The sequence below is a fragment of the Odontesthes bonariensis genome, chromosome 4, assembly GCF_027942865.1.
Source record: "Odontesthes bonariensis isolate fOdoBon6 chromosome 4, fOdoBon6.hap1, whole genome shotgun sequence".
NCBI classification, from domain to species: Eukaryota; Metazoa; Chordata; class Actinopteri; order Atheriniformes; family Atherinopsidae; genus Odontesthes; species Odontesthes bonariensis.
This window is the reverse complement of record NC_134509.1, coordinates 28,474,062-28,495,198: the sequence shown is the minus strand read 5'-3', so window position 1 is coordinate 28,495,198 and position 21,137 is coordinate 28,474,062. Positions and strand designations below refer to the sequence as shown.

Here is a 21,137-nt window from a genome sequence, read left to right as displayed (position 1 = left end):
ACTCACCGGCTTGTGTGGTAAGTCATAACAGATGTTGATAAAAATGTGAAGTATAATGAGACATTACTCAAGCAGCACAGCTTCTAAACCAGCTTTAAAAAAAACAAAAACAAAGGGCCCCTTTACTGCATGTGTAATGTGAGAACAGAAACCTAAATCTGATCGGATTTCTTACAATCAAGCTGGATTTTTACTGTGATTCAACTAATGAAACATATCTGTCACTTAATATATAATAAATATCTTGAGTCAATATCAATATTAATACAGTTGTTTACAATACAGAACACTTTCTATAAGGGAGCCTGAAAAGACAAAAGGCAGTGCACTGAAAGCTTTAGACTGCTTTTTGTTTAGCAAAACCAACATTCGCACACATCATGAATTTGTAAATATTTATCAGTTTATTACAGTTAAAAAGATGTATGTACATACAGAACGTCACCAAACATGGTCATTTTCACCCATTTGCAAAGTAGCACTCTGCAACTAGTTGGTTTCAGGATAACTGGTCTTACAATGGAGCGGCATTGATTAAATTTGTCATTTACAACCGAGCACACAAATCTGTTTTTTTTTTTTTGTCTTTTTCCATTTCCAAGTAACTCTTAGTAAAGGCATATATCCAAAAGAAAACAACAGGAGGGAGCTTGGCGAAACAAACCACTGTTAATCTGCTGTTCTTAAATCCAAGTTCCCGCTGCCAGCTTTACACAGGTGGGAACACCTCAGACTGGATCTTGGTCACTGAAAACTCACATAGAGGTAGTCATGTCTGCATCTGCTCGTCCAGTCAAGAGATAAAAACTTTGCTTTACGCATCTGTTCTATCCAAGGACCCACATCCCTCCTCTGACATGAAAGAAGGAAATAAAGAGAAATGATTATCCGTCTCCGTGGGTTGGATCAAATGGTCGTAAAGATTCTGCTTGGTGGGCATAAGGCAGTCATGTAAAGGTATGGGAATACTATAGAAGAGTGCGAGCCAGATAAATAGAAATGGGAACAGTGGGCGCATTAAAGGGCCATTCCACCAAAAAAAAAAAAAAACATGGGCTCTGATGATGGAGATCGTCCAATAAAAAGCTGCAAATCTTCTCTGAAAACTACAGCTTTCCTGCCTTCCCTATCCTGACATAAAAGTAGAAGAAAAGTCTGTTGACGGTGAAACAGTCTCACACTATTAAAACTGCTAACACGTCATTTTGAGGTCACTTAAACCTGACATGAAGTGAGCAGAAGCTGGACAAATAAAACGTCCTTTTGCCTTTCACAAAACAAGAAGGAGAAGAAGAAGTCAGGTTTGGTGGAATCCCCCTTTAATGCCACAGAAAAGTGAGATGCAGGCTAAAGCACATCCACCTGGTAGCATAAAGGCATTACTTTCCAATGCACTCGATGTCTTCTTATAAAACTCATCACATTACAGATTTTGTAATACTGAGTCTACTGTAACATCAGATTCTGTACAGAGTAAAAGGAAAAATATGACATAAGAAACTAGACCAAAATTTACATTGTAATGACCAGTTGCTTGTCATCAAGTACAGTCAGTGGCCATAGACATGAGGAATAGCCAAACAACACATTTATAAAAAAAAAAGAAGAAAAAAAAAAAAAGAAGAAAAAAAAAAAAAGAAGAGGACCATTAAGGCTGCTCGTCAATGTAGATTAAGTAGGAGAAGCATTGCCACACAATGCTTTGACACCTTTTGCAATATACAAAAAGGGAGCATTTGCAAATACACCAAACAGCCATTAAATCAAAGTCTTCTATGCAAAAAACGCTCGATTCTGACCCAGGCGAACCACGTCAGATGTTTTTGAACATGCGCGTTTACGTGTACAAAACAAGCAGGCAAGGAAATGTCACGCTGCATGATCCAGAAACCAAGCAAAAGGAGCTGAATGACTGATTCTGCGATGGCCTCGTATCACAGAGAATAGAAAAATAAACAAATACTCCCAGTTATTTTGGATGCAATGCATCGTCATCATCACTTTGATCCTTGCAACAACTCGCACGTGGAGCTGAACGAACCAGCGGGTGATCTCCGTCTCCTGAAACTACATTCCACCATCTGATAAGCGCTCTCCTGTCCATCAGCCTGGCTCGGCCTCCCCTGTTGTCCGGTGTCTTCATACACTGGCATTTCCCTACGTTGCAAAAAACAAACAACAAAAAAAATGGCAGGGCAAAAAAACAAAAAGTAAAAACGGAGACTGAATGTAAAAACGGGTCACAGCGCTCACGCTGCAAACCTAATGCACATCTCACTTTTGAGTACTCATTGAAGGCATTTTTCACACAATTGTTTACAGCTAAAAGTAAATACACAATAAAAGAAACTTCCAAAGCTTTTATAGAAAAACCCAGGAATTCAATGCCTCCGGTGTGTTGTTGAGCGTGAACACAGAAAGCCCTTTTTACAATTGTTTTGTCTTTTTTCCGACAGTCTTGTACTATAACTGCGTTAAGCTCAAATATGCACCTTGTTGTGTAGTCTCATCGCCGTGTCGAACGATTTGATCCATGTGAACGCCACCGGGCCCCCGACGCAAAGCTGAAAAAGGTCAGTGGATCCGTCCCACGTTAGGGTTCGTTTTTTTTTTTCTTTCTTTTCTCCGAGTGAAGTCCTTATCAACGCTGGGAGGAGGTCGTCGTCCCACCGCCTGCTCTGCCCGGCTCCCTCCGCCGTGAACAGTTACACGTTTAAAGTCCATGAAAAGCAGCATCAGGTTCTGCTGGTAAATTAGAAGCAGCGTTTCATTGTCCCCCCCACTCCTCAAAATCCGACCCGACTCGGGAGGTGAGCCGCGGGCCTCCTGCGGAGGGGACCGGACCACTAAAACACAAGCTGCTGCAAAACAAAGTAGAGCCATACATCTCAACACAAAACCGAACCATGACTGGATGTAGAGTTGGGGTTTGATTACCTTTCATTGGAATTTTTTTTAATGTACAGTCACTTGAAATAATACTAACTGAATACACGTTTCATTTTAGAAAACACTCATTTAAAACCGATTTAAAGCAAGCAGTGCTCCCTCTGAACCTCAATTAACCATTTTCCTTGCTATAGAGAAAGCAGGATATGGGAATCTTAAGAGATCTCACATCCACGGAGCCACTTTTTTTTTTTTACAGTTCAAGACAGTGTAGCTCCGTTAAGATCGACAGGATAAAACTTCCCCAAAGTTAATAGTATATTCTGAGGGCGCCAAAAACTCAACATTAATAGCCGGTACAAAATTACACGATAAACCATTTAACCAAAGAAAAACCTTATGAAACAAAATGCCCCTGTTCAAAGCAAGAGAGAGAGAAAGAGAGGCTATTGCGTGTTTGCCTTAATATAGATGATGCCAATGTCTTTTAAAAAGTGCATAAGAGCAGCAGCATTGCTGGGACAGTGTGGGATAAAAGATATCTTTATAGAATTAAATTACAAATCAATATAAATCATGGGAATAGTTTCCATCGTGGAATTGAGATTCAAAGAAAAAAAAAAAACTAGAGAAACTTTAAGAATATTAACAAGAAAAAGAAAAGTGTTGTGGAGGAGTTACCTATCCAAGTTTTATTATCAATCCTTTTTTGAAGCTCCAATACAATCACCACTTTCTCCAGAGACTCAGAAAATGTCTTTAAAAAACATTTGATATGTTGGTCGACCGGATGACGGCTATGAAGCTCAACACTGGAGAGAATATCAAACAATTAAACAGAACTTAAAAAAAAAAAAAAAAAAAAAATTGCACTCAAGGCAAACAACCAGAATCTGTGTACATATATAAAAACATCATCATTTATCCCATCACCCACATGTTTCAATCTTTTTTCCAATACCTTTTTGGCGCATAAAATCAACATATAGGGAGCTTCCTCACTACCCAGTTTTTAGTCCCCCCCCAAACCCAACCACGTATGATTGCCACTGCTGCTTTTTGTTAAAAAGGATCAAATTGTCATTTTTTTCAACTGATATCTCTTGCATGACAGATGAATGATACACTTAAAAAAAAAAAAAAAGGAAAATTAAAGAGTAAAAACAGCAGTTGTGAACAAAACAATAATTTATATCTTTGTATTTATGTCAAAAATCGAGTTTATAAATGAACCGCTGGATCAGTCTAAATGTAGGCACAGTTTTTTTTTTTTTTTTTTGTTTGTTTAAAAAAAAAAAAAAAGGAGGTTTAAAAATAAAAAGAGAAAACAAAAGCACACCATCCGTAGACCTTTGTTCTCTGTGGTCAAGAAGCAGTTAGCATAAGTTACGACCAGGGACGATTATGTTAAAAAGAAATATACAAAAAAAAAAAAAAAGAAAAGAAAAAAGGACAATAAGATGACAAAGTTTAAAAGTACGGCAGCAGCAGCAGCAAATGAGAAGTTCCAAAGACTTTTTTTGTTTGTTTTTGCATACAGTTGTATCCTTGCTCACATAATAGATGCTGTAATTACTGTAAATACATTGGCAATGGGAGCACGGTTCATAAGGTTGAAGGACTTGCCACTTAGCTCACAGTTACTCAATACGTATATATAGATATATAGATATAGATAAATCTATATATCTATATATAAATAACTTTATATATCTTCAGTTTTGGCAAACAGGTGGAAAGATATTCCTCTTGTATGATTTGGAATGAAAGATGAGTGGGGTTTGGACACAGGTGTCCTGAAATGACCTTTGATAAACTCTGTAGCGGCACAGGAGTCTCCAAAGATTTGCCTCGTTTTTGCCCAACATGTAGAACAAAACATCATCTTCATACACCTCCCCCTCTGTAGTTGCCCCCCGACACTGACTGTGGCGAGTCCATTTTCTTTACAGTGTATGATACACATAATGGGGGCAGGCAGGCGAAAGGGCGCAGAGTAAATGGAGGGTTTGGAGTTGCGCAGGACTGAAACAGAGCTGCTCTTAGCTCAAACAATGGCACGGTATGGTCCCTGCATCTTGAGGAACTGGATGATGAAGGAGGGGCCTCCTGCGACAATCTGCGGTGGCAGGTGGGTGAGGGGACAGTTCTCGATGCTCATGATGGACAGCTTGCTGCAGAGAGCCAGTTCAAACGGGAGGCTGTGCAGGTTGGGGTTGTCATTGAGGTACAGTTCCTCCAAGTTCTCCAGTGTGCCTGAGGACAGATGTTGGGCAGTGTTTATTCAGTCTGAATATCAAAATAATAAAGGAGGATACAGTGCGTCATTCTGATGCACAACTCCTTAATGACAAACATTACTTGATATGAAATAGTAAAAGGTTTTAATGCATCCCATCAGTCTTTACTGAACCATGATACTTAGGGTCACAACTGGTAATATTCATGACAGTAAAACTATCTGTGTTGTATGGATTTAGTAAATAAATGTTTAACAGATCTCTCACATATTTTATTTTACATTCAACAGAACCATTTGGTTATCTATGAGATCTTCAAAAGGCTGGGTCAAACAAAACAAAATGAAAAATAATCAAACGGCCTTCAAAGGGTGATGATTTCACAGAGTGATGGATTTAAAATCTCCAGTAAGATGCAAAGCTAACCATTAAAATTGCTACTTATCCCCATCATTGTTCAGCTTTCAACAAAAAAACAAACAAAAAAAACAAGTCGTCTTTGTTGTTTCTAGAAGAAACCTGAATGTAACATGGTTCTTTGCCCAATTTGAACCAACTAAAAACAGATTCACCTTCTGTTTTGTCCACCACTAGTTTTAATCTCTGGCTTTACTCTGAACCTCACATTAACTGACCTACTCAGGCTCAACCAATCACTGGGGCAGAGTCAGAGGTGGATCGCATTGTGGACTGTTAATCTCTTTAATCCTAATAGTTAAACTGAGCTTTTATGATAAAAGCATAAAGAGAGAAACACTTTTGTCGTAGGAAGATATGTGCAATTGTGAAACCAAGTCTTGTTATTAGCACAAAATTGTCAACTTGTGTCGTTTATCCAAAAGCTAATGCCACATTTATTTGGGAAAAAAGGGATGTGCAGGTTTAACACCTTAAGATAAAATAAGATAAAATGTTATGTGTCAGGACTCAGGATTTAAAAAGTTAAATCTTTCCTCTTCTCTTGGAAACAAAGAATCCAGTTCACTCACAGAAAAAAAAACAGAATCAGTTCCCTACAATCACTAATAACAATTTTGTGAGTGTAGTGTGGTGTAAATATATAAATAGAAATATATGTATATGATTAGAGGAATGAGAAAAGTACTTACCAATCTCCTCAGGAAGGTGTTGCAGCAGGTTCTCCCCCAAACCAAGATGGGTCAGGTTGGTGAGGTGGCCGATGCCTCTGGGTAACGTGGTCAGCTGATTATTTGTCAACACCAATTTCTAACAAAAGAGTAGAAAAAGGTTTTACATCAACAACTGTATGTTGAGACAACGCAGTATTTTCACAAAAAGGCACTGAAAATGAGAAGCCAATATTAAGGGGCGAGCTCAAGGGGGTTAGTCGGTGTTTGCAACGCAAGAAAAGTTCATTACATTTACCAGTCCTGTGGAGTAATTACTAATTAACATGACAGTCTACTGTGGAAATATCCCTGCTCAGTCAAAATGTTGTTGCAAAGCCACATGAGTGTAGTGGTATCAGTTTGCCTCCGATCATGTACCCCTTTGCAACAGTTAGTTCCCCCATAGTTTGTTCAGCTTCCTGAAACCATCAACATTTTTGGGATCTGGCAAAATAACAAGGGTATACTTCAAAGTGAGGAGACAAGGGAGCTGTATGCATCTTTTACATTTGGGTAAAATACATTTAATGTCTTCTTTTCTTGGGCGGAGCAGTTGACAAACAGAAGGAAAGCTGCATGTAAGTGGAGATTTTCAGTCGTCCAGGTCATGGTTATCTTAAGAGCTTGAATAAAGAGAACAGGACTTAGTTCATGAAGATATTTTAGCTCTCATCCGAAAGGCTTATTCAGTTTTAGCCAGCTGGTCCGGAGTTTCAGGCTTATAAGCTGTAGCTTATTCTGTGTTTTGTGACACGAGAAGCTCGGTTGTTGCGAGTTTTAGTTGGTCCAACATGACCATATATAGTGTCCCTAACTTCATGAACAAGCCACTGAAGTCTATTTTCTTTCTTATTTTCCCTGCAACAATTCAATATCAGTTGGTATTTATGAACACTGTTGCAAGCAGCCCTTAAAGCATGAAACGAACAATGAGGTTCGTGGGAAACAAACTGTCGATGTACTGTGGTGTTTGACAGAAATTCAGAATAAACCAAACAACTTGACAGAGACATCGTGGACTGGTCTTTGGACCAACCTGCCCAAAACTAACATTTGGTTCTTTTAGCTTGAAAAGGTGTCACTCTGAACAGTTAGCCATCCCCCATTGTCTTGGGTCATATACACATAGCACAGGTCATATGTCCCTGCTTAAAAAACATTTACTCAGGAGTTCAATTTAAGCTAAAATCAATACTGTGGTTTCAATGTAGCCATATACCCTACAACACACTCAAGTAGCCTGATGTTAACCGCTTGTGCCTGCAACAGTTGGGATACATGTTCCTATCTGAAACATCATTTAAAACATTCAGTGCTGTTCTAATGCTTTAAGCACTTTACATATACAGTCTGTCCATCATTCAGTACAATCTGATCGGTCCAAAATTCAGTCTGGAACATGGCAACCAGCCCACACCTACAGGCAGAGTCATGAGGACTATCTTCAGTGACAAGAAGAACGAACAGTCCTGCAACAGATGGTATGACCCCCACAGAGCTCTGATCTCAACGTGCCGAACACCAAGAAAAACAGGTAAACTGTGCTTACATCACATACTCTTTGCATTTCTTTTTTTTCTTTTATTTACTCTGCTTTTTATAAAGCTCAGTAATTAAAAAACACTACAACTCAATAAACTGTGCAAAATGGGAAGTGGTCTGAATCAACTGCATGCCAGAGCACTGTCCATTCCTCCAACTGTGGAGACCAACTGTGATGATTATCTAATGGGTAGAAAGCATGTCCATTAATCTGTTCCTTAAAAGCTAAAAATATTCATATAGAGGGATGGATTAGCCTGTCAAATTTTTTGTTTGGTTTAGAGAAAATACATCAATTTAAGTACTTTTCTATTCTAGAAACAACATTTTTTCATTCTGTGTAACTAGTTCCTGGTTGTAAGTCTTCACCTCTAAAAAGGTGAAGACTTACAAAAGACTGAGATGATCCTTTTCTCCTTTAATAAAAAGAAGAAAAACATGTTGAAGGGAAAACCCACTTTGATTTTTTTGCAAAGTGAGGCATAACATAAGACGACTTAATGTTTGGAAAAAATTACCTGTAAATCCTTCAGGTAAGCGATTTCATTTGGTAGAATTTCCAACTCGTTTTCCTCCAAGTCGAGCTCTCGTAACTTTCTCAGATTCCCAATGCCATACGGTAACGTCTTGAGAAGATTATTGGACAATATTAACACCTGAAAAGACACAAACGTTTTTTAAAAATAAGGAACAGAATGAACTGACTTGTCTGACTGTCTTGTGAACACTTTTTAGGCTTATGTAAAGTAATCGTATAAATGGATGGAAAAAGTTAGTAACAGTTATGTTGAAGCAGACAGTATTTTCCAATGATTTGAGGTCATTCAGACATATATGCAGATTCTGCTTAGAGCATGGAAATGAAAAACGAGATCCCCTACGTTATAGGATACAGAATTATACGCCTCCCAGGAGAGATGGACTGACAGTTAAATCTGTTTGTGTTACATAAACTATTTCCCTCAAAGACAACTGCTCAAACACCTGTTGAATTGGTAAACTAAAATCCCACAACAACTGGGTATGCGGAACTCACCTCTAGAGAGACAAGACCGCAGACATCTTCTGGAATCTTAGTCAGCTGATTTGTTGCCAGGTTAAGTTCAACCATGCTCGTCCATGTGCCAAAATCCAGTGGCAGAGATGTTAGCTGGTTGTCCTAAGGAAAACAATGGAATGCCTTTATTAGCATCATAACAGGCAACTCAGTGCGTCAGCACAAGCACGGCTAGGCTGAGCAGAACACAGCAATGTGGCGGAAATGTTACCTGGCGTGTTTTACAACATCAAAATGTAAACGCAAAAGAAACAAAGGTAAGTTCTTGCCTGAACCTGCCTGATCAAATGCAACTGTAAGCATCAACAGACATGGTTGAAACAAGTGTGACAAAAATATGAATTCGATACAGGTTTCTACATGGTAATGTTGTATTTCGTATAAAGTGTTTCTGAGGCTTTTGAGTTTTGACCTGAAAGTCATTCTGTCAAGAATGCACATGTGGCTTTTTAACTGTCTGTGTATTGTGTTTTATGTGTTACCATCTTCTGTAACTTCTGTATTTCCTTTGTGAGAACATTGTTTGGCTTTTGAGATTAAATAGCGATGTTTGATTTTCCACTTTCAGTTTCAGCCTCCAAGTATTGTACCCACAGGCTCAATGACACAGCTTACTGTGCTACATGAATATAACATAGCCATTTTTAATGGTGTTACAGCTGTTTTTCATAAATAAAGACAAAACCGTCCGCTATTGAAAAGGCTTTTTTTTAACAAATTCACTATTTTCCCTCGTACTGCTGTAACAACATCAACCTCTGGCAAAAAAAAAAAACAGATTTCCTGCATGAGACCAACTTTACAGACAGACATGTATACCTTCATGTTAAGCTTGCTTAACACCTTGGCCCTGGAGAAGATCCCAAATGGGATCTTTTTGATACGGTTGTGCTCCATGTTGAGGGAGTAAATGGTGGAGAACTGGGATGGCCCACCCACAGGGTACGACTGGAAGCAGTTCCTCGCCAGTGTTAGACTTGTCAGGTTTACCAAACTTGACAACAAGCCCTGGTCAAAGAAAAAAAGAAAAGAAAAAAAAGAGAAAAATTACAAGATGCAGAAAGAACTCTCTTACTATAAGCTATAGTTGCATTTTGACTGCAGAAGGTTTTCATGACACCGTCCTTTTCCATTGCAGGGCTAAACAGAAAATAAATATTAAGGGGAGATCATGCTTCTGAGATAACCCATAACTTTTGGAGAGGGACTTGCAGCTCAGACCAATTCTAATTAGTTGGGTATTCTCAGTATATTATTCCCACCTTTCTGGTTTAATCTCCACCATAGCTTGTAAAATCTGTTTACTTTAAGTTGTACAACAGAAACAGTCATTACTGTTTGTAAGAACATTCAAGCTGGGAAGAATAAATGAGAAGCGAGAGCGCCGATTTTAATAAGAAAGCAGTGAATCAGAGCAACAAAACAGAGTACTTCCTGGTTTAAATGTCTGGGTAGGCTACTGAAAACAGCTGAGCAGTCCTTAGACTGGCGAGGGGAGAGCTGCTTCACATTTCAACTGATGTAACTTGCCAATTTACCCTGTTCATTATACCTCTGTGGAAATTAAAAAGATTCAAGAATCAGATATGCTTCTAGCTTCTTGAAAAAAAGCCCCCAGAGCATTTTAAGTTTCAAACTAAACAGCCCCCCAATGATAGGCTGGCATTTAAGAGGATATGGTATAAGTAAGGCAAACAACGGGTACTTAAGAAGATTAATCTATGGACACAAGGGTGTAACAATTTGTGGATGCCATACATAATGCATCCATTATTTGACAAGAAGATCAACATTTTCTCAACAAACTTTAAGAGTACTGGTACCGTGGAGTCTCGGCTCTGACATGACATGACGTTCAAAAAGAATAAAAATTAAATATGAAACCTTATTTTCAATTATTAGCATTTATGTTTGGGATGGAAAAATGGTGTTCCTCTTACCTCTGGTAACACTGAAATGTTGTTGTTTTCAAGATTGAGCTCCTCCAGTTCTCGACATTTGGCTAATGACCTGGGGATGGCTGACAATCTATTATACCGCAGACCTAAGCGATTTATGCTCGCCAGATTGCCTGAAAACAAACAAAATGCAGTGAGATTTTGTTTCCAATTTGCCAATTTTTCAAATCTAGGTAGTCTAATGTTCAACAAAACAGGAAAAAACAGAAACGAAGAGCAAGCATTATCAAAGAAACACACTGAAAATAACTGCTTGTGAGTCCTAAACAGATAATTCTGTACTCAAATTACCTATAGTCTCTGGGAGGTCCAGGAGCTCATTGTGCTGCAAGTCGAGGTTGGTTATCTGTGTGCAATTTCCAATCTCCTTCGGTAGATGTTCCAACTGATTATGGGCAACATCCAGCGTAATGAGGTTACACAGTTCACCTGCAGAGAGATCCACAATAAATACAGATGATATTTAAATCAAGCTGGTACCACCATAACACCAAAAGTACCATCAGACAGCGAGCATCACAACGCTGTTATCTTTGATTGTGCTGGAGTAGGACGTCTGCTCAAGTTACCATTAACTTGAGTTCAACAGTATGAGAATGCTGTACAATACTTTGAATAAATTGAGTAAAATACATTATGAACACAAAATGACTTGGACTCTGGATGAAAATTAACATTTTGCTGGATTAGGCCACTGTGTCTTAAATCTGAGGCATTCATTGTGTCCCTGCACAAAGGTTTTGCTTACCTATCTCTGCAGGGAGCTGTTTAATCTTGTTCTCACGGATGCTGAGCATGGTGAGCTTGGACAGGTTTCGGATGTCCTTCTCCACTGTTGTGATTCGATTGAAGCGAAGATACAGCGTGGTCAGAGATGTCAGGCGATAGACGACGGCCGGTATCTCTCTGAGCTTGTTGTGCCGGAGGTCGAGCATTCGAAGCTTCTTCAGGGAGTCCAGGGAATCAGGCAAACTGGTCAAGGAGTTCTCGCTGAGGGCCAAAGTGACCAGGCCTGACAGGCAACCCACCTCAGCTGGTAGGCTCTGTAGCTTGTTACTGTACAAGTAGAGTTCTGCCAACTGAGTCAGCTCCTTAATGGAGGGGGGCAGCACGTGAATGGATCGTTTAGAGAGGTCCAGTCTCATAGAGTTTTCCTCCCGACACTTGTTAAGCTCTTTGATAACCTCTGCATTACTGGATTTCTTGCGTGGACCTTGTGTCGGGTTTGGCCGCTTTATCGTATTGTCAACAGAGAAGGCAACACCGGGCGTTGAGCTGCTTGTGTCCTTTTTTCCTTCTTTGGCCTCTTTCCCTTTGGTCTTTGTTTCTTTGCCCCCATCTTTGACTAAGCTGGCCAAAGCCTTGGCCTCCTTTTCCCTTTCTTTACCTGCTGGACCACCTTTGGGGTCCTTTTCTTTTGAATCTTTTTCTTTGCCTAAAGTACTACTCATGATGATGTTACTTGCCCTCCAGCAGAGCTGCTCATGGGACTCACGTGTTTGGTTACTTATTTAGAAACAAAGGGACTCTGACAGCTTTTAAAGAAAACATCCCCAATGCAGGGCGACACATTTATGTTTACACTAGAAATAAAGGCCTTGTGATCCAAATGTTTTTGGATATTTGTGATATTGTGTTCTTTTGCTAAAACGCCATGAAAGAAATAATCCTTTGAAGCAGGTGATTTGTGGCATCCAGGGGCCACATGCTTGAGTGTTTGAACTGGATACAATCCCAGGACCTTTGGGTAGAGGTTCTTTCAGGCTGCAACGTTCAAGGTTCTTTTTTCCTTTCTTTTTAAATCCCTCCGAAATTTGCTGTGGGGGGGAGAAAAAGATTTGACTTTCATATTGTACAAAAACATTATCAGCATTTTGAGTTTTAACAAATGACGAGCTCTGAACTATTCTGTTCTGTAAAGCACATAAAAAAAAAAATAAGACTACCACTGCCAAATATGCTCCTTTAAAAGCCCAGACTGCACAGCACACACTGTCATAAAAGGAAATCAACCAGCAATGGGCAGTTTCAAATAAAGACTGGCGACATCCAATCCCGACGACACAGGCAGACATACAATTGGCGTTCTCTTTTTCATTGTGTAGCTTTTACAGTGACATCTATAATGAGCTGCTTTTAAGCGAAAATACTTTCATGCTGGATAGAAAGTAAGCCTTCCAGCCTCACCAAATCCACACTTACTACAGACATTATGCATTAAAACTATTCAATATTACAGACACATATAAGTAGAATATAACACAAACTAAAGTGAAGTTGGGTCTTCAGTGCGCCAAATGTGCAGAAGGAAATAATCAAAACTATAAAAATAAAAAAACAAGCCTCGATACCTTCACAATATTGTTTCTTTACATATGTAGGTATGAAACAATAACATTTAAACAGGTCCAGCAGATTTTCTATTTGCAACATAACATATATGGCTCTGTGTCTAATGTACTACGCTTAACCTCACACCGCCAACCAATACACAAGAACAGTCTTGTGGGTTTGGGCACAAAACAATAATTTCTATCACTTCTCTCGAAAGACACAAAGACAAAACACACAATCCTTTGGATCTGTACATGACTCTGGCGGCCTGTCTCTGTTTAGTCTCCGTTGTTGCTGTGCAAATCTCTCCAGCACCAGCACAAGCTACGCTGTGGCAAAAAGTGAAGCAGGTTTGGCTCAGGATCTGAGCTAAAAGAAAAGGTTATGACTGCTGAGAGTAATCTTTAGAAGTGGCCTTCAAAGCATGAAGTCCCAACCACAACAGGTCATATGACCTTTAGAGTAAATGAAATGTTCAGTCAATTGCAGCATTTGACATGACAGCATGCCTTTTAGAGTGCTCTGTAAATCTGTAAATAATAAGAAGTTATTCTTTGCTCTTTTAGCTCATCGTAAATCAGGAGACTGACTTTTAACATTGGCCGTAACTGGCACCTGTGAGCTAAAAAAATAAGTAACATTAAATGAGAATAACCAGACCAGCCTAGTTGCTGGGGCCATGTAAACTTAACAGTGCAAGCCACTTCCTTTTATGGTTGTACTTTTTGTGCCTGTCCTGGTACATAACAGTTGCTATAACAAACTGCATGTAAACATCATCTGTGGAGATGTTTCTCTACATTCAAAGACATATGTTTTCTTTAAAAATCTAAGAAAAGGCCATCGATGAAACAAATGCCAAATCGTGAAAACCAACATTAACGAAACAAAGGTTAAGGTAGCAAGATATAATTAACACTGCATCTATTTCAGATATATTTAACAAATGCTTTCAGGTGAAATGCAAAAAAGTATCCCCGCTCAACCTCTCTTAACAAATAATATTAATAAGACATTAAAAATCTAGTAATTATTATTGATATTTACTAATAAAGTTCCATTTAAACTTATTTTAAGATGGGTCTTTTGTAGGACGAAGGTGTTATACAAGTTTCATAATGTAGGAAGAATTAAACATACCTACAAACCCATCAAACCTGTTTAAGCAAGTTTTCCCCCCTTGGGTTCGAGCAAATCTGTTTAATGTACTCGGCATAACCTGACATCAGCTTACTGCTACAAAACAAACATGGCCCAAAGGGTGTTGACATTACTGCAAACCTACAGCCCCACCTATGCATGTATTCAACTAGTTAGCCAATCTTTACATAATCTGTAACACAGCTATCTGGACGGCCTGGCTCAAAGCAAATGAAAAAGGATAATAAGACATTTAAATTACCCATTAGCTGTGCTTAAAATTGTGGAATTATGGAATCACTTTGAAGCAATCAACTTAATTGTGCTTTGATCAGAAACTACAATACATCAATGGGTTTTGTATCAACCTTTACATTGCCGTTCACAACTGTATATCATACTGACAAGTGGCTGTGTTAGCGTGTAGGTACAACAGGGTCATTCTAAAGATGTTCCATGTGGTTAAATTATGCCAAATAAACTACAAAATGATCACCAGCCAGTGGTGACAAAAGCACTTTTGTGTTCATCCCACTCAGTTGGTTGATGTAAACATCAACTCAAATACAGTTTTGCAGAGAAAGCTAATGTGTGTCCATCAACACTACCACAGCACCACCATAAAGGGCTCTTTGAGCTTCATAGATACAAACTAATTACAATTCCATTAAGGATATATTTGCCCCTTCTGTTAAAGCCAATGCATTTACTGCCGAGTAGGACTGTGCGGTTCTCATTTGCTTATGCGTTAAAATGCCTTTATGATCAAATAAGATGTGCATCAAGATTAGCAAATCAGAGGATAAAAAAAGAAAAAAAAGAAAAAAAAGAAAACGTGTGTAGAGCACACAAACTTGGGTGTTGGGATGTTGCAAAACGCATAAGACTTGGAAGAATTAAATAACCAGAGATCCAGCACCCCTGTTGATCAGCGTCAGTGTGTTACTGGTCATGTTTTCAGCAGAAATAAGTTGGTCTGTCAGTTCTGGTGATTGTGATAAAATTTCAAAACAGAGGTGAGGTGGCAGCCACAGCTACTGATACTATACAGCATGACCCAGCTAGCTTGACGGCTACGTGTGCAGATGACAAATTCTTGGAAACAGATTACCGACGAAATCGGTAACCACCAGACTGGGAAGTCAAGGCGCCTTTAGAGATTAATTAATTTACATAATATGAAAAGAAAGGTAAAACTGTGGGTTTGTGGCACTGTGTGATCGTTAGTGTAACAGTAATATTTAGACGTGGACAATAATAATGCATCGTTGTAACTGTTAACCCAGCACCATCAACTAGTCAAATTAACAAACCTGCGTAACAAAAAAATGAAGAAATAATGTAAACCAAAGCAGTTATAGAGCTGGAAAAAAATCATCTAAAACGCATATAACTATAAGCCCATTTTCTAAATGAGAAAATAACAATTGCCAAGTCTGTTAATACGACGAACAACAAGGCAGGAAATAACAGCTAAGCTAAACGTCAACAGCAAAGCAAACGTCAGTTATGCCAGACGGCTAACTTGCTAACGTCAGCTAGCAACCAATTTAGCCCACCAGCTAACAGTACGTTAACGGTCGTTTTTCTCAAACGAGGAAGAGTAACATCACGTTCAATATGACATTGTAACACAAAAAACGATCGTTTAACGTGGTGGTCGGGGTTTCTCTTTACATAACTAAAACTCACATCCAGTGGTTAGCTAGTTCTCAAGCAGAGCGGTGTTTAGGCCCGAGCAGAGCGGCAGTCGGACGCAGACCGACCCGTCCGCCGTGAGGGAAATCTCTGCAGCAGCCAGCTGAGAGCAGGTAGCGGACACCCAACGAGAACAGCCGGGTGGAGGCTGTCGATAACCCAGGCCGAGCAGCCACAGAGGGCGCCCAGTGTACGGACTAACTAGAACACTGTAACTGAGCGCCGTTTCCGTACTGAAAATTAGTGGAAGAAAAAAGAGAAAACACTCCGAAAAACAGCGGCCATTCCGAAGCTGAACAAAAGAGTGCGTTCGTATTGGCCACCGAAAAAAATACACTAAAGCGTTAAACACGCCGTCACAAGAGGCAGGCGACTTTATTATCTGTTGAGTGTCACGTAACTGTGCTGGGGGGTGACAAACCTTCACTGTTAATGTGGTAAAATAACTGATTTACCTTCAGAGGTGTGACTCCGCCATCCTCGCTCCTTCCTCCTCTTTTCCTACACTGCTGCTCCGCTCCCCTCCCTCTCCGCAACCGAAATGCGTCATTCGCACGCCTAACCAATGTTATCACGAGATTTCAAATGCAATCAAATATTCATCAATTTACACATATTTACATATATGTGACACATAAACAGTTAGCAAGTACTAAAGTTTATATATATATATTTCTTTTTAGTTTTTGATCATAAGGAGGAGGATGTTAATAACAAAGGTGGAAAGAAGCACCGAGATCACGCAGCCTGTATATTTTAAATTACAGGCAATTACTTTACAGTACAATTAAATTACGGTACAATTACTTAAACATATCCTACTCTAATCAAAAGTCAAAAGGTTTACTTATAGATCCCCTCCAGACAAATAAAAACTCCTGCTTGGAATTATAACAGAAGTGAATATATTACTGAATGCCAAAATAATTAGAAATGTTATCATTGTATCTAGTTAGCAAGTAAACCATTTCCTCTTCAGAAAAATCAACAACAAATATTAATAATAATGATAATCAGCAAGTCAAAGCACTTGCCCAGTCTTGTTTTGTTAAGTTACAAAACATCTCAAAAATTAAGTCCTTCCTATCATCCAAAAATGTAGTAAGTGTTATCCATACATTTATTACATAAAGGCTTGGCTATTGTAATTCACACTTGAGGAAATATGACCTTTTCAGATTTCAGTTCATTCAGAGTACTGCTCCCAGACTCCCCACGCAACAGAGAAAACATAACCGCAAATTTAACTTTACTCCACCGGTTACCTGTGTCTTTTAGAATTGACTTTAAGATTGAAATCTTTATTTTCAATGCACAGGACTGGCCGCTGAATTAATCAATAAATGTTTGAACTCATATGACCCGGGTGTGGTCTGAGATCCTCTGGCGGGTTCCTGTAAGAGATTCCAAGGTCTAGACTGAAAAAAGTAGGGATGAACAAGCTTTACTGTCAGTGCTCCGTCTCTCTGGATCAATCTGCCTGAAGCGAAGCACCACATTTCAGTCCTCTTTAAAATTGCTTTTGAAAATGCTCTTTTCAGAATGAGCTTTCACTTAATTCGCATTGGGAATATTTCAGTTTTTAATTCTCCTGTTATTATTTCATTATATAATTTCTACATGAGTATGTTTATATGTTTATATATTTATATGTTCTTTATAAATGCATGTATATACGTAACTATGTATAGTTACTTTATCTATCTCACTGTTTAATTTTGTTTTTCAGTTTGCCTTTGTAAAGTACTTTGTAACTCCATTTTGAAAGGTGTTGTACAAATAAATTGTGAAAATTATGATAATTATTAATATTATATAAAGGCCCCAAAATAGACACTCAGTGTAAGAAAAGTGAATACATCTATTGTCACTGTCACTAAGATTGATAATCCTAGGATATCTGAGGAAAAATTTAACACTCCTGCAGTTTCCAATTAGCATATTTACATAAAGACAAAGAAATTATGTGTGAACACCAGAGTTTTGTACCTGTTATCTATCTGCATTTTTGCATCACGGCCCCACTTGAAAAACAATCACCAGAAGAAGTGAAGTATCTGACCGTGATACTTCATGAAGATGAAAAATAATACAGCAAAATCAGAAACCAACTAAAAGTCTGTTGCAAAACACTTGCAGTTGTAATTAGAATTTTAAACAGGAGCTATATCAAGCCAACTAACGAGAGCTGTCCTACTGAAATAGTGTCACAGACAGTGTGCTACTTGCACAATCCTGCACTGACAAATAGACAGGCAAATGGTTCAGACTTATCAGTGAAAATCAGTTTCTAAAGTATATTGCAGCACTAATCACTATTTATGACGTTCAAGATAAAAACCCTACTTATCCTTTGCTACAAAACTTCAAGATTACAATTTGCTGAAGAACATGAAAGGACGAAGAGCCAAAGCACTTTTTCAGGTCAGATGAGCCCTGAATTTTTCTTTTTTCTTTTAATTTCCGATGGGCTTGAACATTCTTGGTCTGAACCCGGCATGGGCTTCCACACTGAGTGTATAGTTATGATACGGCAATGCAAAAGAACAAAAGGTGCAAATGAAACTGCTAATGCCTGTGGATTCAACAGAAAACCAACTGAAAATATCAGCCCAGTCTGATTCCAGCATGTAAACATTTCAAAGCACGGGAAAAAAGACAGAAAAAAAATATTCTAAAGTTATTCTTAAGTAGGAAAGAGTGAAAAGTGTGACCCTTTGACCTGGCAAAGTATAGCGTCTGAACTGAATCCAGCAGAACATCTCCGGTGTGTTTTCGGGAGAAAAGCTGAGCATCAGAAACTCTGTAGCAACTGAACAAAAGCAGCTTTTTAAAAAAAAGTCACAGAGCTATAGCAGAACATCTCTGCAGAAATCTGTTCCAAACTGGTATCCTTCATGCTGAGGTGTATTGAGTCTTCATCAAAAATATACAAACAAAAAAAATAAGTAATGACTTTTGTTCCTCCTTCTGTGTCCTTCTGTGGCGCCTCTGAGTAGTAAATCCAAACTGTTAGCTTTTACTTAGGAGAACAAATACTCAACTGTTCAACTTGGGAGAAATGTAGTTACGGTACGGTCTCAGTTTTGAGTCATTTGACCTTTAAGTGACATTTCACTGGGGTGAAGTAATATTTTTCATTTATAAAGTGTGACTTTTGGACACAAGGTGTTTCCTCTTTGGCTGTAAAGTCAATCCTGCGTGTTATGTGTATTAGAGCTTTCAAGTTTCCATTTAATGGCTCATTGGATAATTACAATCATTTGTGCCAAATACACTCTTTTTTCCCCATCCAGCAAAGTCCAAAAATAGCTTTGCACATGATTAGGAATCAGTTTGGGCTCGAAAAGTCCAGCTGAACTGAAACTCCATCCATCCATTATCTATACCACTGAATCCATCGGTCGGGTCACGGGGGGGCTGGAGCCTATCCCAGCAGTCAATGGGCAAGAGGCAGGGTACACCCTGGACAGGCCACCAGTCCATCGCAGGGCCACACAGAGACAAACGAGACAAACAACCATGCACGCTCACACTCACTCCTAAGGACAATTTAGAGATGCCAATTAACCTGACATGCATGATTTTTTGGACAGTGGGAGGAAGCCAGAGTACACAGAGAGAACCCACACATACCCAGGGAGAACATGCAAACTCCACACAGAAAGGCCCCAGCTGGGTGTTGAACCTGGAACCTTCTTGCTGTGAGGTGACGGTGCTAACCACCACACCACCGTGCAGTCCTGAACTGCAACTGACTTACAAATTGGTGATCTCAGAAAGTCATGGTATAATGTTGATGTTGATGTTTGTGATTCAGATATAAGTTGAGCAGAGAGACTCTTTCCTTTATGGCAAGAGAAAGTGTAAAACTCCCTAGAGTGTTAGAAGCTGTACAGCTACATATGAGTGAACATATACACACAAACACACTTACTGCAAAAAGGAAAACAAAAGGAAAAACTAACTGTGCTTAAATGTGTTATGGCGAAGGGGAGAGGGTTGTCTTTAATCTATTAAAGCTTCAAGTATTTGCTTGCCAGTTCATGAATTTACCCTAGGTGATCTTTAAAAATAATCTTGTAGCTTTCAAAAATGTATTAGGACTTTGTTACAAACGCAAGGTCCAGGATAAGAAAAAAAGAAATTAACACACAAACATACCTTAAAATAAACATAAGTGAATCTCCTACGAAGAGATTACATAACCAATGTCTCCATAACTTGGAAATATTTTGCAGTCATAAACTGTACATTAAATAGTTCCAAAATAATAAATTTTTCTAAGACATTGAGTTTGTAAATGTATTTATACAATAAATTTCTTAGCTGAGTCCAATAGCAACAAACATATGTGCTGCACTGGACCATCCATCTCGGGCTCTTCAGTAACAGTCTTATAGGCAAATTAAACTCTCTGTTGGCTAGCTTTCCAGTATTTTGACCACAAGTGTGCAACGATAGCGTGGTAAGGAGTTTGCCTTGAACAAAGGCATTGTCACTGCGTCTGTATACTACAATGTATTCCTCTGAAAATTATTCAAATAGAATTGTACAGTAACGTAAAAAAAGGAAATACTAAAAGAACATGCATTTCAGTAAATACAGTTATTACCCTGTATCAAGAATTTCCCATACAAAAACTAAAACTGCAATTATATTACATATATTCATGTAACAATAATTATTAAATTATTATTAAAACTTATTATTATTATTATTAAAAGCTCCCATCGATAGTAAATAGTATCAGGTGATTTTAAATGGGAGTATTATAAATGTGAGAACACACAAACGTACAATATTACAACTATTTATGCATATATGCGGATAATAATGTTGCCTCTATGTGTCAGTAAAGCCCCGCGCCATGTGCAATAAACACAGAAGAAGGTCACGTGGTTTGCGGACGCGTTGGCCTGACAACCGTTGTAATCGTTATCTGATACTGAAGGTGGGATTGACAAAAGGTCAAATTTATATCTTTGCGAATGTATTTTATCTGTTTTGTCATATGACAACGGAAATATACTCCTGTGCACTGAGAGAGGAGGAATAATAAACTTTGTGGGTGACTCCTTTAAAGGAAACTCACCGTATATTTAGCCGGGCCTACGTAGCTACCTAACGTGCTAACCAGTTGCTGCTA

General features: G+C 38.7%; 1 protein-coding gene across 3 annotated transcripts; it reads right to left on the bottom strand.

Moving 5' to 3' along the window:
- Positions 1–381: 381 nt before the first annotated feature.
- shoc2 (SHOC2 leucine rich repeat scaffold protein) lies at positions 382–16,515 on the bottom strand. 3 transcript variants are annotated; one of them, XR_012769631.1, is made up of 10 exons: positions 16,444–16,515; positions 11,565–12,633; positions 11,108–11,245; positions 10,799–10,929; positions 9,678–9,866; positions 8,838–8,960; positions 8,320–8,457; positions 6,239–6,356; positions 2,493–5,145; positions 382–2,157 (listed from the first exon to the last, which is right to left on the bottom strand). XR_012769631.1 is itself a non-coding variant. In XM_075463844.1 (9 exons), the coding sequence occupies exons 2-9, from the start codon at positions 12,265–12,267 to the stop codon at positions 4,937–4,939; spliced, it is 1,749 nt and encodes a 582-aa protein (XP_075319959.1). In that variant the 5' UTR covers positions 12,268–12,633; positions 16,444–16,515; the 3' UTR covers positions 382–4,936. The 3 variants fall into 3 exon arrangements, 2 of the variants coding, with proteins under 2 accessions (XP_075319959.1, XP_075319960.1); XM_075463844.1 differs by having other exon boundaries at positions 382–5,145; XM_075463845.1 differs by lacking the exon at positions 16,444–16,515 and adding an exon at positions 15,983–16,213 and having other exon boundaries at positions 382–5,145.
- Positions 16,516–21,137: the final 4,622 nt, after the last annotated feature.